Source organism: Lissotriton vulgaris, chromosome 12, assembly GCF_964263255.1.
Source record: "Lissotriton vulgaris chromosome 12, aLisVul1.2, whole genome shotgun sequence".
Classification (NCBI taxonomy): Eukaryota; Metazoa; Chordata; class Amphibia; order Caudata; family Salamandridae; genus Lissotriton; species Lissotriton vulgaris.
This window is the reverse complement of record NC_141700.1, coordinates 69,953,807-69,971,667: the sequence shown is the minus strand read 5'-3', so window position 1 is coordinate 69,971,667 and position 17,861 is coordinate 69,953,807. Positions and strand designations below refer to the sequence as shown.

At 46.2% G+C, this 17,861-nt stretch overlaps 1 protein-coding gene across 1 annotated transcript in view; it reads right to left on the bottom strand.

Moving 5' to 3' along the window:
* LOC147673324 (phospholipid-transporting ATPase IK-like) overlaps positions 1-17,861 on the bottom strand; it is a 460,742-nt gene that overhangs the window by 70,319 nt on the left and 372,562 nt on the right. Inside the window, exons 22-23 of the mRNA XM_086947163.1 lie at positions 7,593-7,872; positions 5,388-5,611 (exon numbers count right to left, since the gene is read on the bottom strand). Of these exons, the coding sequence (XP_086803289.1) occupies positions 5,388-5,611; positions 7,593-7,872 (504 nt within the window). The remainder of the gene's footprint in view (positions 1-5,387; positions 5,612-7,592; positions 7,873-17,861) is intronic.

The window sequence follows — 17,861 nt, the reverse complement described above, 5'->3', positions numbered from 1 at the left end:
GTCCTTAGAATTACTGTGCTTCTTTTGAATTGGAGAAATGGTTCCTGGATTGTGAGAGCTTGCAATTCTCCAATACGTCTTGCAGTGGTGAGAGCAAGAAGGTGTGCCAATTTCCACGAGAGGAATTTCATATCTGCTCGATGAATCGGTTCAAAGGGATGTTTCATCAGCTGCATGAGAACCAAGTTCAAATGCCATGTGGGAGGCGCAGGCCTCACCAAAGGAAAAACTCGAAACAGACCCTTGAGAAACTGTTTGACAATTCTGGATGACCAGAGAGAAGGTCCAGATGCAGTGCGCCTGTAGTGATTAACTGCTGCTAAGTGAACCTTTATGGACGAATGAGCCAATCCTGCCTTAGCCAAGGACAGGAGATAAGGAAGAACCTGATGCGGCTGAGATGAGAAAGGGTCAACACCTTTCTTCTGGCACCAGATGCAAAATCGCTTCCATTTCAAACAGTAAGTCTTGTTAGTGGAAGGAGCTCTAGCCTGAGAGAGAACATCTCTTATTTCGTCCAAGAGATAAACGTTTAGGAACTCTCGCTGCTCAGGAGCCATGCTGACAGGTGTAAGGAACAAGGGTCCGGATGCCAGATCTGACCCTGGGACATCGTGAGAAGATCCGGGATCACCCGCAAAGGACGTGGAGGGGCCAGAGAAAGGAGGTGAAGCTCTGTGAACCACGCTTACCTGTTCAGACGCTTAAGGCTGCTCTCGAGCGGTCGCTCTTTTTGAAACGCTTTTAAAACTTTTAAAACGATAATACTGCAATTGTTCAATTGAATTTCCCCTTGTGTCCGCCCCCCCCCCCCCGAGCCACATTTTGCACACCTTAGGGGCCGATATTATTGTTTAGGACATGCTAGCACCTTCATCATTCTTCCCCGCTTCCCAGGTGGGGCTTGGCCGTCCTCGAGGCTAAGTTCACCGGGTCCCGGGTTGTTGTCGTTGGCGGCCATCTTAGGTTGGGCGCTATTGGACGAGCGCTCTAGTCGCTCTACTTAAACGGTCAGTCATGCTTCCGCGCAGCGGACGCGGGCAGCGGACGTGCCGGACCTGCGCTGGAGGTGCGCCAGAGGTAAGCCCGTTTGCGCCCGTTCGCGCTCGGTCGGGCTCAGGGACCAGAACCTCTGATCGATCTTCTAGCTGTTTACAGACCTACTCCCGCCTGACTCTCCTTGCACTTAAGAGTGTCCTGCCGCCCTCTTGCACTCATTCTATAAACCTAGCGACGTGTCGTCCCTCCTGTCAACACTGCCCGTTTAGAACTACGGAAGCGGATAGTAATACAATTAAAGCAGAAGGCATCTTGAAAATGGCTTTGGTCAACTGCCGCTCATTACCTAAACATGCTACTGAAATTTCCTTGCTAATTCAAGATCTTGGACTTGACATCCTCTTTTTAACTGAAACGTGGTTGGGATCCACGTCTGGCCCAGATATCGTCCAGGCCCTTCCTCCGGGATATCTGATCCAACGCAGGGACAGACAAGTTAAAGTTGGAGGAGGGATAGCCATAGTATATAGGGAGCACTTAATCTGTCGTACGATCGACAGCTCCATCCCGGACTGTGAAAGTGCACAATTTGCCATCACTGTATCCCCAGAAGTGTCATTTTCTGGACTTTTAATTTACCGTCCACCTGGCGCTATTGGACAATTTCAGGAAGGAATTATCGAATCAACTATAGAGTTCGCTAGCAGGGTCTCAAATTTCATAGTACTGGGAGACCTGAATCTTCATTTCAATAATCCCTCAGATACTATTGCCACTGAATTAACCAAGGATCTTGCGGCATGTGAACTGAATCTGATAGTCTCACATCCCACCCACTCTAAAGGGAACCTTCTAGACCCCATATTTTCAAACATTGTGGACTTAACATCAGCCGAGCCATACCCTATTCCTTGGACAGATCATATGGTCATTCCCTTCATATGGAATACGCCCATACCCGGTCCAGCAAAACTGCCCAGTAAAACTCTGAGTAGGCTGTGGACGAAATTAGAAATGAATGAATGGGTAGAGGCACTGAACACAAGCGAACCCCAGGCCAATCAGGACATTGACAGGGCTAATGTGGACTTCAACCAATGGATTGAATCATCATTGGATAAGGTGCTTCCAAAAATAAACATCTCCAAAAAGAAAGGCTCCACTAAACAACCTTGGTTTACTTTTGAGCTAAGGTCCCTAAAACAAGAATGTAAACGGTTGGAGAGACAGTGGCGAAAACATTTTGAGGAAGAGAAAAAAACCAAATATAGACTCTCTCTAAAAAAATATAAATCTGCTCTTAACGTGGCCAAATCCATCTTTTACGCAGAAAAAATAGAGATCTCTGCCAATGCCCCAAGAGAGATGTTTAAGATAGCTAACTCTCTGTTAAAAGCCCCCGACCCGTCATCATCACCACTCTGTACGGAGGAGGCTGACGCTCACTGCAACAATCTGGCGAATTTTTTTGCTGAAAAAATTCAAAAGATCCTCCTGTCCCTCCCTCCTCTATCTTTGCAAGAACCTATCCTTCCTTTGCCAGATGATACTGATATCATTCTGCCTTGCCTTTCTTTCTTTTCCCCCCTCAGTACTGAACTTTTACCCTCGCTTTTCAACTCTGTAAAAAGCGGGTCTCCGCTAGACCCAGCCCCTATGAATATTCTAAAGCTAGCCCTGCCTAATATCAGTACATACATCATCCATCTAGTTAATACCTCACTTGAATCAGGAAGGGTACCCCAAGACTGGAAACTGGCCATGGTTAGGGCCCTGTTAAAAAAGCCTCATCTCGACCCCCAGGACTTTTCCAATTATCGTCCCATTTCCCTGCTCCCTGGCATTAGTAAACTTGCCGAGAAATGGGTAAATAAACAATTAGCATCCTTTCTGGAGACCCATAACCTGCTCCATCCAACCCAAACCGGGTTCCGGAGAGGACAGGGAACGGAGACGGCACTGTTGAGGGTGGTAGAGGATTCCAGGAGGATTCTGGACGCAGGTGGCAGCGCGGCCATTATCCTCCAGGACCTCAGTGCCGCCTTCGACACGGTGAACCACCGTGTCCTCCTGTCTCGTCTCAGAAAGCTGGGCGTCAAAGGCAGGGCACTCATGTGGCTGGAGTCCTTTCTTGGCGACAGATTTTTTAAGGTCTTCTCAGAAAATAGCTGCTCCCCATCAATGCCATTACAGTGTGGGGTGCCACAGGGTTCCTCCCTTAGCCCCACACTGTTTAATGTTTATATGGCGCCCCTGGCGGAAGTAGTAGCTCCCTTTGGGATCCAACTGGTAAGCTATGCTGACGACACCCAGCTAGTTGTCTCTCTCAATCAGGTGGAATCCCCCCCCTCCAGGCTTTGCCGTTGCCTGGAGGCAGTAGCAAACTGGATGGACTTGTCCCACCTGAAATTGAATGGAGGAAAAACAGAGCTGATGCTTCTAGGAAAACGAGCCATATTTAACAACATGATACATTGGCCCTCCTGTATGGGTCCAGGACCCACTCCAAAGACCGAGATAAAGAGTCTCGGGTTTTGGTTGGACGCAGAGTTGTCATTTAAGACCCAGGCAAGGAAGACAGTGGCCACCTGCTTCGGACTGCTGAAAACAATTCGGAAAATTCTTCCTCAGCTACCCGAAACAGCAAAGAAAACCATAGTCCAGTCCCTTGTTTTATCCAGGCTGGATTATGGAAATGCGCTCTATCTTGGAGCCCCCGTGTCGGTTATCCGGCAACTTCAGGTTGTCCAGAATTCCGCAGCACGGCTACTCACGGGCACTAGCCATCGTACATCAGCCAGGCCCGCACTCTGCACCTTGCACTGGCTCCCCATAAAGGAGCGAATCCATTTTAAGACACTCTGCACGGTCCATAAAACACTCTATGGGAGTGGCCCCCCATTCTAGATGACATGATCAGACCATACAAGCCCACCAGGAATCTTCGCTCGAACCAACAAAACCTGCTGATAGCTCCTAGGATCAGCAGAGCCCGCACAGGAGGTCGTCTGTTCTCGCACAATGCGGCTGGGTTGTGGAATGCTCTTCCTCCACCTCTTCGCCAAGAGCCTAACCTTCTTGTCTTCCGGAAAAAGTTAAAAACTCTTCTGTTTCCAAAAACTAGATAATACAGATCTGCATTTTTAATTCATCTCTGTCTGGTCAGTCTTAAGCGCTGGGATGCTCCCGAGTGGCCATGCGCTATAGAAGAGCCTTTTAATAATTTTAATAATAATAAAGGAGGTGAAGCTCTGTGAACCAAAACTGCCTCGGCCAAGCTGGAGCTATTAGGATCATCCTGCACAGTTCCGTCTTGATCTTCTTGAGCAGTCTGGGAATCAAACGAATGGGGGGAAAGGCGTACACATATGCTCTTGACCAGGCTATCGAAAGCGCATTCCCTAGCGATCCTCGATGGTGTAACCTGCTTGCGTAAAGTGGCATTTTCTGTTCACCAGGGTGGCAAAGAGATCTATTGAGGGTTTGCCCCACCGATGGAAAATCTCCTCCAAGACCGTCTGGTTTAGTTCCCATTCGTGGCTAACTGACGAAAGCCTGCTAAACCAGTCCGCCTTTTCGTTTAGCACTCCTGGAAGGTGTTCTGCTTGTAGCGATATTCCGTGTAGGATCGCCCATTCACAAATTTCTTGGGCCTCCTGCGACAACAGAAGAGATCTGGTGCCCCCTTCCTTGTTTATGTAGTGCATGGCCGTGGTGTTGCCCGTGCGGACCAGAACCGCTGAACCCTGCAATCGTGGAAGAAATGCTTGCAACGCCAGATGGATAGCTTTGAGCTCCAGGAGGTTGATGTGAAGAAGGCGGTGCTGGGGCAACCAATGCCCGCTTACATGTAAGTCCTGAAGCACCGCACCCCAGCCCTCCAGCGAGGCATCTGACCACTTGAGGAGCTAGATTGCTTACAAAGGATAGACCTTGGGATAAGTTCTCGTCCTTTGTCCACCACAATGTTGCCTTTCTCATTGCCGCAGTAATCACCCCCTTGTCGTCGAATGAGCCGTGAACTTGCTGCCACTGCATGTCTAGTTGCTTCTGAAGAGATCGCATCCGCAATCTGCAGTGTGGTATCAGAGGAATGCATGAAGAATTCACTCCTAGAAGGGATTTGTAACGGCGTACCTACTGCTATGTTATTTTGTTACTGAGATTCCCATTCCGACGATGGGGAATGATACAAGCTATGGGAATCTATGAAAGTTCCAATACTGAAGTAACTTTGCAATTTGCACCCCAGTGTCATCAACGCATTGATTGCACAGAGTAGTTTGAATCTAGCCTCAGTCTGGTGTAGCAGCAGAGACACAGACCCTCCCCAGACCTCGCCCTTTTCTCACACAGATAGCACAGACACCCGCAAACCCAAGACTTACCAGTGCGCTGAAGGCGTTGAAGAAGGAGAGCCAGATACTGGTCAGCATGTAGGCAAATGTCTTGTAGAAATAGTAGCGTAGGAACTTGCAGATGCGGTAGTAGGACCACCGGCCGTGGACCAGTAGGAGGCGCTGAAGGAAACAGAACTGCGCCAGGGCGTAGTCGCTGGCAAGAACGGCTTGGAGGCCTTCCTGGCCACTGATGCCTACGCCAATGTGGGCAGCTGCAAGAGAAAAAGACATTGACTACTATTTGGGTAACGTCTCCTTTCTAGTGACGCCGTCCTTTTCAGAGAAGGCCGGTGCACGAGGGTTTGGTGTTCCGAACAGGCCCGACATATGTTGATTTGGACCATACCATTCTTGCCTGATCTGTACACTAGTGTGTGTATATGTCTCTATATAAACATATACACAAATATATATGTATAAAAAAGTGTGCCCTTTAACAAATAAGGGTTTTTTACCTTTTAGGTCTGGGTAGGGGTAATGGGTATTGAGGGTTTTTAGGGTTCAGAAATGGGTGGGTGTGAAGGGGAGCATGAGGTTTTTAGGGTTTCGGGGTGGATAAGGGGCAGTTAGGGGTTTTTTACAGTTCAGGAATGGGTAGGCGTAAACGGTCGTACTAGGTAATATTCTCTGGGCTAAGATTCCACCTCATTAGTCCCTGACCAACAACCAAATACAGAAAAAAGTAACTAAAAGAAAACCCGTTAACCAGTTGCGAATTGCCTTCCACTGCGTGCGAACACGTCGCCACATTTTTAGTAACTTTCTTAAAAAATAAGATATAACAGAAAGAATTTCCTTTAACGTGCATTATTTACACAAAATCAATACGTTTTGTAAATTTTGCACAAATGACCCCAGTATAATCTCCGTAATCTCTCCCTGACCGTCACTATTGTTGTCTACAGTCTACTGACTTAGCAAGTGTATAATATTCGGACTTTATCTTGGCAGACACTGAGGAGCCTCCGTTGTTACGTCGCTATGCACAGAAAAGTGTGGTAAAAAGTAACGCATTTATCTGTCTCCCTCGAGTGCTTCTTGCGGTGAGGTCCGAAGCCCGCTATCGACATTACAGCAGGGAGGAAAACCCACACCGTCAAAAATGACAACACACAAAACCTTCTCCTGCACCTTCCAGGTTGACGGGTGAATTACACGTGATTGCCTGTATTCATAACTGCGTGGATAAGTGACTTTTGGCAGTTTCTTTTCTCCTAGATGTGAGCTGAGTACGCACTACATAAAGTACACACTTTCAAGTTTAAGGGAAAAAAAAATGTGTGCATTTATTATCCACATAATACATTCTTTGGGAATCTAGCAATATCTATCAATTTAACATAGGTACAAGAATATTGAATTTATATCATTCAAATATGAAATTCCAAAATTCTAAATTTGAATTGTGTCATCTGAATTTTCTTTAAAAAACACAAAACATGCTTACATACATCTTTCCTCGTTTCCCCAGACATGTTCTCTTCCAATCCCACAGTAAATCTCATGAGCTATATCTGCATTTACGCACAGCTCTAGTGGCTGGCTAGCTGCGTGACCCACAGCACGTACCAGGCAGTTTTTCAGCTGCCATGTGTTTGAAGTCTCGCGAGCAGAAGAGGAAGGAAGGTGGAGCCTGCAGCCCCTATATTGTTCCCTACAACCCTTGCTCCAACAGTGTAGTCACCACAAGTCATTTATGTTATTTTTGTTTTCATGGACGGGGCGTGGATCAGAAATCTGCCAAAGTGCTCTAAGGATAGAGAAGAATTCACACGCCAAGGCGCTTTGGGGCCTCAATCTTTGCATTTAAAAGGGTCCACAATAAAGGCTATACTGACCTCAATGCCTGTTATTCACCCACCCCATCCACAGCCAAAATAGAGAGTACCAAACATTGTGGCAAGAGGAGGGGTGGAGAATAGGGACTGTCAACTTTGGAAATCAAAAAGAGGATAATGAACACACCCGATTCAGAACATTTCTGACAATAGCATATACTTTCCCAGTGAGCTAGTAGGCCTCAATTCAACGAAGATTGTTGGGTGACATTTACCAACACCCTCAGGCCTTCTCTAAAACCCTACAAACCAAGTACATTAGGGTTGAAGCAGGCACCCTAGCTGACCCCGACCCTCCCTGACCCTCTAATGTCCCAGAGATAAAGGGGTGTGACAGGTACTCCTCATGCCTTACTTTTGATCATGTTGACGTCATTGCCACCATCGCCAATAGCAAGTGTGATGGCTTTCTTATGCTTCTTCACCAAATCCACAACAACGGCCTTCTGTTTCGGAGTGACCCTGCAGCAGATCACAGCTTGGCAATGGGAAGCAAGATCGACAAATGCTCGCTCCCTCAGAGCCTCCACGTTGTCCTTGCGCCTCTTTCTCAGCCAGCGTAGACTTTCAATCTTCTCCCAGAAGGGCGGCCATTTCCTTGTGCTCTTCTTACCATCTGAACTCAAGAGCTTACTCTTCAAAAGGGTGATAAAATACATGTGTTATGCTTTTCTCAGTAATCTTAATGCTAAAACCGCATGTTGCGTGGGCACTTGTGTGATTATTTCTTTGCACATTGAGCAATCTTTGATATTTTTTCTTATCATTGAACATGTCCTGTCTGTGTCTCATTATCTTGCATTAATTGTCTCACGATCGGATGACCGCCTTCATAGATCTTTGGATGCCTTGATCTCATCTATGGAACAGGGTGCACGTCAAGGACCTTTCTAAGCAGCTTATGGAAGAGGTACCGAGCCTCGTATCTGGACACCTATCAGTTTCAACACTGGTCCACGAAGAGGTGACCCTTGCCAGGTTTTCCAGATAACTTCATGAGATAAATGTTCATAAAATTAATCTGTATATAAGTCATTTATACTGTCAGTGGATGTTCTACCGAGCTGGCATTATTCAACATGCGTGGATCAATATGGAATGGCCGGATCTATATCATCGCCCCATCAGTCTTATCATCAATAGTCTTTGTGTTGCAAGGTCTTCATGCTAGCAGGAATTATTCGCACATGCCTACTGTTCATATCGTACGTGCTTTGGTTCTTTTTACTATGACACATCCATCGGTATTAGAATGTGGCCCTGCAAATCGCATAGGATCTGACTTAAAGCTTTTTACTGATTCGCTAAATCACAGTGTTGGTGACCAGTAAGAAAATGTTTCTAATCTACTTAATCAATTTAGTCATTCTGGAGTTTTTCTGAATCGGCAAATGGGTTTTGAAATGGTTTCCGAATCATTATTTGGAAAGGGGGGTGTTTTGGCCGTCATTTTCCAAATATCGATTCGAACCCTGAAGAATCAATGGTTTGCTACTGTAATTCTGCTCGCAAACCATTGATACGCAAGGCAAGGGGGACCCGTGCAGGGGAAACAACCCATGGATCCCACACAGGGAGAGGACTCACTGCTTGAGAGGGCCAGTGTTTTTTATTATTTACACACAAACTCCTGCTTGGAAAGGAAAAACAAAAAAGAATTGAGAGCGAGCCAAAACAGCATGTTGGCCTGCACTGCATTAATTTTTGGTGAAAGGGCATCTACCCTACTGGTATATCTACTTTTAGCAATGAGATCCCTTGGAAGATTTCTCAGCGTAGGATGGGGGGTGTTGGAAGCAAAAGCCTTCGCCAACCTAGCAGCCTGGAGGGCACCTACCAAACTATAAGTGACCCTGTTTCTTTGAAATAGGGTTTGGGTCTGTTCTGTCGCTGGGTCTTATAAGCTCTCACTCATTTTGATTTCTTATCTACGAAACAGCACAGTTTGTGCGGTTGTGAAAGATCTAATGTGAACTTACGGAAGGCGAATAGTCGGCCCATTGCAAACCACTGGTTAGCTTTATAGTCACCCTCATTAGTTTCGATGGCTTGGATTTCTCTTCTTGTGTTTGTTCCTCCCTTGAAGCATGACCCCTTTGATTGTATCCTTCAATTAGACACTTTTAGGGAACTGTCCTTTTCTTTTTGTAAAGCACTCCATGAGAGTGAATGTGTTTTCTTTCAGGCTCTATCCCTCGTATACTTCTGTCCAGCGCTTCGTGTTGCTCACGCCCAATGTTTTGCTTGTTTTATCTCTTCCCCACCGTGTCCTCCATCCGTCCCCACGCTACCTCTTTTTTTTTTTACATTTTCACTTTAGGAGTTCCAGGAATCTACCATTTGCTGACACCCTTCTCCATCTGTGAAACAATGTTTTTTTGAGCCATGCTGTACAGCAGCACGGCTGCAGTGCAGCAGGGTTGACAGTAAAAAAAAAAGGGTATGACATCGCCAGCATTGCCCACCCCATATAATATATTTAAACATGCATTTGCAGTGCAATAGGTCTCACATTTGCAAGAGTTGGATTTTTTGGTGTTGCAAATCGCAATGTATTTACCCATGTGTTTTGGCTTGGAATAGACTGGATGTATGTGGTGTATAAGTGGAATTATGTGGGTTGTATTGGAATTGTAGTGGAATGGTGTGAATTATGTGGTGGAGTGTATTTGTGTAGTGGAATTATGTAGCATAGGGTTGTATCGTTGAAGAACTGAAGTGTAATTTTAAATCTTCCTAAGGTACAAGTTACAGAATAAAGATCAAGGACGAATACTTGAAAAAGACTACTGCATGGACTAATGTTTTAGACTTTATATAATTTGCTCAGGAAATTGAATGTGCATCTACTTTTATTTCTAGCCTATCCCGGTTTTTGGTCCTCAAAATTTGGTCACCCTTCGATATACTACTTCGGAGAGGAGATCCAAAATTACACTTTATTTCGATTAAAATATGATCTATTGCCAGGAAGAGTAAAGCAAAAACGAATTATGATGCAGCCTTGGGTCATTGTGTAGGGAGAAGGGACACTGAGTAATACTTGTCAATAGACACAACACGTTGAGCAACAGGCAAAAAAAACTATGCAGGCAACCAAGCAACTCGAGGAGTTGGGAGGGCTCTCCAATGTCCAAAACTATGCCTTGAGTTGTTTTCCCTGCCACACCTTAAATAAAAACAAAATTGTAGAAGGGATCAAATCACCTGAAAGGCTTTGGAGGCAGACCTTCGGTATACGTCACCGAAGAAAAGTTTTAAATAAGTGTAGATCAAACTTACCTTTTATTTAACATTTGAGGTACTGATTTTAGTAATCCTATTTCAAAGCACATTTTCGAAACACATTGGCAAAATTATACTGGTTTTCGAACACACTCGTAAAGAGTCCAAGGAAGACTCTGCCCTAATTTTTACAAAGGCCACTCTAGCCACTTTGCTGTGGTGTAGAAGCAATGTTAAGTAGAGGTGGCCGAGCCACTGAAAGTCCATGACAGCAACAGAGCTTTCAAGTGGCTTCTGCCAGCAAACCCACGCTCTAACCTCAAGCACCAAGAATTGAAGAAGTCATCAATCTCCTGGATCCGTCTGTAAGCCCCCACCCCTTTAACATTGGTTGTTAAGACAATCCAGTACACGCGCACAAACGCGCGCGCACACACACACACACACACACACACACACACACACACACATACACACATACACACATACACACACACACACACACACACAATGATAGCAGCCCTGAAATGTAACAATTTTAGGAAAAGGTTTAGCGATAATCCGGCCTTAATAACGCATTCGTGCCAAACGCCCTGCGGGCACAAGAGGCGGCTATCTACCTCGGTGTAGCAAAAATAATTCCCAAAAGATGTAAATGTGGAGAAATGTACAAACATTTGCCACCAAGGTTCCCGTTGCCAGTCAGGCCACCCAACACCACAGCAGCAGTAAACGGCAGCCTCATACTCAACGTAGAGGGGAGGGCATTGGAGCTGTGATTGGAGAGACGCCAGGTAAGCTACTCTGTGATTGGGTATGGGAGGCAAGGGTGATGATCCACTCTGTAATTCTGGAGAAGCGTGGCTCAATGGTTAGAGCAAGGGGATTGTACCTATGCCTCCGGGATGTATTACTAAATCACTCAGTAAGACAATAGATAAAGCTAAATGAATTAGTTTTAAACTAACTCATTTAGCTTTATCTATTGTCTTACTGAGTGAATAAGTAATACATCCCGGAGGCATAGGTACAATCCCCTTGTTTGACATTATTATTGTGGCCCTACCTACCCTCCATCCCCTAAGGGCCCACCCCTTCCTTTTAATTGTTCAATGGTTAGAGCGGCAGACCCTGATGCAGAGGTCTGACCCGGGACCAGGTTTCAATTCCCGCCTCGGCGGCTCTTGGACTCAATTTCCCCGGATCTGATAATTCTCACCTCGGTGCCTAGTCTAATCATGGGTCCCACTCTCTGACTCTGGGCAATAGCTTGCTTAATCTCTACAACGGCCCCAGCAGCGCTGTGGATGCCTGGCTTCACCTTGGGGGTGCCCAGGAGTGGACATTTCACAGGAAAGCCAGGATGGGTTCCACAGCGGTATGAATACAGCACTACGAGGCCTCCGGGTAGAAGTGCGCTATATAAATACTCTACATTTACATTTACATTTAATTGGTCAGCCGTTCACACCTTCGGATTAGTCAAGGGCAGTCTAGTATTTTGTGGATATGTTAGTATTTTGTGGATATGTTGTAGAACGTTTTGTGAAAAAGGGTTTTAGGCGGAGAGAAAAAAACGCTCAAAGGAAAGAAAAATAAAGCTCAAAGGAGAAAAAAACTTGAGCGCTATTTCATGAATAATAAAGACACAGTTTTTGTCATGGGGGTGGCGAAGAAGCAGACACGAAGGGGAGATGAAGTGGCGTAATTGCCAGAGCTGCCGACTTGGGAGCTGGAGAACCAGGTTCGAGTCTCGGCTATGGTTCAACATCCTGTGATTCCGGGCAATCACTTATGTCCTCAAGCCAACCAAAAATAAATGTTATTGTGTGTAATGAAACCGGTGGTCATGTAAAGTGCTCCAAAACCTACAGGTTGAGATTGAGCTGTATAAACTGCAAAAAAAAAGGGGAGGGGTAAATCAATACATAGCGGAAAGAGGTATCTGAACTAGGTCTGGGGGGTAAATTCCGTTCCACTCGCAGAATTTGGGTAATTTCCCGTTCCGCGGAGAAAACAAAATTGACCAAAATTCTGCGTTCCGCGACTTTGCGTAATTTTTTGCTTGTTCGTGTTCTCAAAATGCGTGTTCACAAGATATTTCCCCCCGAGCAGGCAAAGAGCGATTGAGAACAGTAAAAAAGCATCGCGAACAAGCAATTCCGCGTGTTCGTGGAATTTCTGCGTGTTTGCTGAGATTTTTACCATTTCACGGAGATTTGCGTAACGCGATTACTCAAATTCCACCCACCCCTAATCTGAGCGCACTGACACAAGCAGTGACCTTGGAGGAGTGGTAGGGGCAGGCAAGCATTATTGGGGGAGGGGTGAGGTGGTGTGGAGCATGGCACAGGAGATCGGGGGAAGAGTCATGTGCGAAGCTGAAAAATAAAGCAGCTGGGAAGGTTTATACAGGAAGTAAACCAAACAAAAAGTGGCAGTCCTCATGGGAGGTTACAAAAGTCAAAAAGGAGGGACTAATGAGTATATTAATCAATGAAAAGCAGTCATTTACAAAGGACAGTAAAAGGAGCCAATTAGAAATATAGGTTTGCTTAATGGCAATCCCCTTTACAGCATGTCTCAAAGAGACAGTCCTAGCGCTGCCGAGGCAATACCTAAAAATCGCTGACAAAGCAAATAGATCTCGCGCAGGCAAGACCTATTGGTTTTGCTATTGCTTGTTAAGTCAAGAAGTCAAACTGGTGAATTTGCGAGGTTTACCCAAGAATACTTCAGACTAGAAAGTGTAAGAGTTTGGCAGACTCTGTTTTAAGTACCTTGGCTGCTGTTTCGTCAATGCTTCCAGAGTATTCTGGGAGATCAAGCCCTATGTAGAACAAGCATTTACAATGCAACGGTTTCGCCTTTGCAAAAGTTAGAGCTATTGGCATTGTAAATTACAACATTTTTATTTATGTGTTGGTTTTGAAAACAGATAAATAAATGGCATTGTCATTTACATTGCTAATAGCTTAATCTCTCGCAAATGTGAGACCTATTGTACCCTACTGGACGAGCTCAGCAGACAGCAATTACTACAACACACACACACCCAGAGCCACAGACACCCAGAGCCACACACACACAGCCAGCCACACACACCCAGAGCCACACACACACACACCCAAAGCCAAACACACACACACACCCAGAGCCACACACACACACACACACCCAAAGCCACACACACACACACACACCCAAAGCCACACACACACACACACACACCCAGAGCCACACACACACACACCCAGAGCCACACCCAGACACACACACACACACACACACACACACACACACACACACACACACACACACACACACACACCCAGAGCCACACACACACACACACACCCAGAGCCACACACACACACCCAGAGCCACACACACACACACCCAGAGCCACACACACACACACCCAGAGCCACACACACTTAGAGCCACACACACACACACACACCCAGAGCCACACACACACACACACACCCAGAGCCACACACACACACACCCAGAGCCACACACACACACACCCAGAGCCACACACACTTAGAGCCACACACACACACACACACACACACACCCAGAGCCATACACACCCACCCAGAGCCACACACACCCACCCAGAGCCACACCCACCCACCCAGGAGAGCAAGCACAGCGAGGGGGCAGGGAAGCAAGCACAGCGAGGGGGCAGGGAAGCAAGCACAGCGAGGGGCAGGGAAGCAAGCACAGCCAGGGGGCAGGGAAGCAAGCACAGCCAGGGGGCAGGGAAGCAAGCACAGCCAGGGGGCAGGGAAGCAAGCACAGCGAGGGGGCAGGGAAGCAAGCACAGTGAGGGAAGCAAGCATAGACAGGGGGCAGGGAAGCACGCACAGCCAGGGGGCAGGGAAGCAAGCACAGCCAGTGGGCAGGGAAGCAAGCACAGCCAGGGGGCAGGGAAGCAAGCACAGCCAGGGGACAGGGAAGCAAGCACAGCCAGGGGGCAGGGAAGCAAGCACAGCCAGGGGGCAGGGAAGCAAGCACAGGCAGGTTGCAGGGGAGCAAGCACAGCCAGGGGCAGGGGAACCAGGGGGCGGGGAAAAGGTTTATTGGTCACCTTTCTATTATTTATTACTATATTTTAGAGCGGAGCTTGCATTAATGAGGTGCAACCTATGCTCAGACATTGTTAACAAGTGTAAAAACTGCAAAATAATAAAGTAATACTACAGCTAAGTGTATCTCACTAAATAGTTATCACGCTCTATATTTTTGTAATCGTGTACAATATTACATGTGTAACGCATGCCTGTGATGCCATCCACGCGACCATGTAACTAATCCCCATTCCTCTGCCCCCTGGCCGGAGGAAGCAAATGTTTTAAGAATTTATGCTTGACATGTTTGTAATTCGTGCAAGAATAAAACCGATCGACATGGACTGAAGTACGCACTGCACCCCTCCAGAACGCAAATGTACATTGCCTAGGTTTGTGATTTATACAGCGCTTCCATGTTTCTAGAGTAGTAATCCTCAACAAGAGCCCAGAAACTTTCAGTGTTACACATAGCACTACACCAGCGGCCCAAAAACAAGTTAACAGCAGTTTTAGAATGCAAGTTATGAAGCGCTATTTAGATGCTAAATGCAGTACAGTTGTGGCGTTGCAAAGAACAGCGAACTTACAGTGGTCACCGCCAGGGCTTGGACGCCCAGGGACAGGCCGAGGAGCACACAGAGCTGCAGCGCCTTCATGGCGAATTCCGTTCCTCTGTGGTGAGGAGAGGGGGTGCTCTTTTCAGACATGAAACGCAGGTTTAATATTTAACCCCTCTTAAAATACTACAGAGGCACTTCTTTGGAAAATCAGTAGCCCTGGAATGTGTAAAGAGCTTGAACCCGAAGACCGCCCCCAGGAGCCTGGTTTTACGGGAATCCGCAGAATTGCAAAAGAGACAAGGCAGACGCCACTCAGCAGACTCCACCCCCGGCAGCGGGCTGATCCGGTCAGGGAGGTAATGCACCGCGGGATTGTTCTCTTATATATATAACCCCTCAAACAATGGCTGTGTTCATAAAACAATAGTCAATGGAAATTCCACTTCACAGTACTTCCGCTTGCGCCTTCCCTGATTTAAATATTCATTGAATTAGTTTGATAACGCAACAGCTCGTTTACCTGTCAGCATTGTATGTAGCATTTGTAAATGTATTACTATGTTGGGCACTTGGCTACACGGATAGCAGAATATAAATAGCAATCAGAACAAGCCCGGTCTTGTGCCTTACAAAGTGTATAATTATGAACAGCCACACGAAGGTACAGGACACGAAGACAACAGCCACGCACACGGAGACAACAAGAAACAAAGCGCAGCCCACTCCTGCAAAAGGCAGGACGAAAATAACAAAAACATGGCGAGACAAAAAAAATAAAATAATCCGCACACCGGCGCAATGACGTTCACAAAGGGGCGGAGAGCGAATAAATCGCCGGAACGCCCACGAATCTGCTCCGGCAATGACGGACAGATCTATCTTCCACTGGCTAGCCTCCATTTATGGAGCTAGCCAATGGAAGAGCAGGCGGGACAAAGCCCCCGTACTGTTCTAACATAACATTTCGCCTGCGCGAACGCTGCTGCACAGCGGACGCCAGGAGAAACCTAAAAAACGAAACGTCAGAAGTCTGTTTATTTCACGTCACCTTTGTTTCTCTGCTGCACTAGGAGCTGGTAGAGTGTCATTAGATGAATGGTTGACTTCACTTAAACTCTGGTGTTTGCATCCAGCAACCTTGTGGCAGGTATGTTAGAAAGTTGTTTTCCTTTTTTTGCTGTTTTCTGCATTCTTTATAAGGGTTCGCTAGTTAAATCGTAGCTTTGTGCTAAAACTTAGTAATACACTGCATAACAGACCGTTTTGTCAGTTATGTCATTAAGGGCTGAATGAATATATCTATTTGAAAGGTTTAAACTAGCCATGGTATTTAGGTATTGCTTATTGTTAAAATATACGTCGATATATTTGCCCTACACCAGAGTCACAAAAAATTTCAGATTATTGAATGCCTTGGAAAGTAGGCAGGGATTTGAGGAAACAATGGAGACTTTGTATCGAGTGGATAAAAGGACATACCTGGTTCGCCTAGCAGCATATTTCGATTTCTGACTATCTTTACAGAGACAGATCATAGCATTGTAGTGCGTTGCTGCATCTGCGCAGCACTTCGTAACCCGAGGAGGCGGTAAACTGTTGTGTTTCCTCATCCAGCACTTGAGCTTCATTTCAATGTGTATGCTTAAGAGTATGTTGGATGGAGAACAGTGCTCTATTTGGGAGTTGCAGGATTCAGAAACCTTTCATGCGCCCCGGCGACAGACAGCAAACAGGAGTCCTCAGGGAAGATAAGTAGACAGGGCATAGATGTGGTCCAAGGGTCAGAGCTGTCGTCTTTAGAATCGGAAAACAATGTTCAAGTCCTCACATGGATTCAACACCCTGTTATTCTTGGAAATGACTTTAGCTTCTCAATGACTCTAACCTTGTGCAAGGTAATCTGTTGGTCATGGAAATGCTCCAATGCCCTCTGGCTGAGTTCATTCTATATAAACCTGCACAAAATGAACAATAAGAGGGTGGCGATGCAACCACATTGAGAGGGTGGAGGTAAAAAAAAAAAACTTCAACTGGAGGGCGAGTATAGACCAGGTAATCAGTACTTTGCCCATGCTCTGTCAAAGGAACAGAACAGCACGTCACACTGGCATTTGCTGACCAGTAAGAAGCAAGGCCTGAGATTGATAATGAAGCCAACCAATGGTAAGTAATGTGCAGGCTCTAAGTCATTTTAAGTTTTATTTTCCTTAACAAAAGATCTTAGAAGTAACGGCACATGTGCTTTATCATGCAAGACCTAAAAAATGGAGGCTGGCTGCACACTTGGTTTACGCGTCGGAAGCATGCGATTGTATCCATTTAATGCACTGTCTTTCCATTGGGCAGCTCAGATGGGCTCTTGGCGCAAACCCAACAACCTTGGTATCAAAGGAGGACATTCAATACATGCTGTAGAAGTCCTACCCTCCTGGTGCTGACAAGAAAATACTCCTACACAGTCATTGTGAGTGCAAGGGGGATCCACAAACCAATGTATCATCTCGTTAAACACATCACCCTCACCGACTACTATCATGGTCAACATATGCAACACCTTATCTTTGCAAAAATGTAGAGAGAATCCTCGCAGTGTGAAAAGTAGGCTTAAATTGAACTCTACCTTGAAGTGCATCGGACTGGCGAAGACGACTCAGAGAGGGAAGAAAATAAGTTACTTACCTGTAACTTTGGTTCCCCAGTATTGGTAACTTTCATAGATTCCCATGCTTTGTATCATTCCCCGTCGTCAACCTGGGA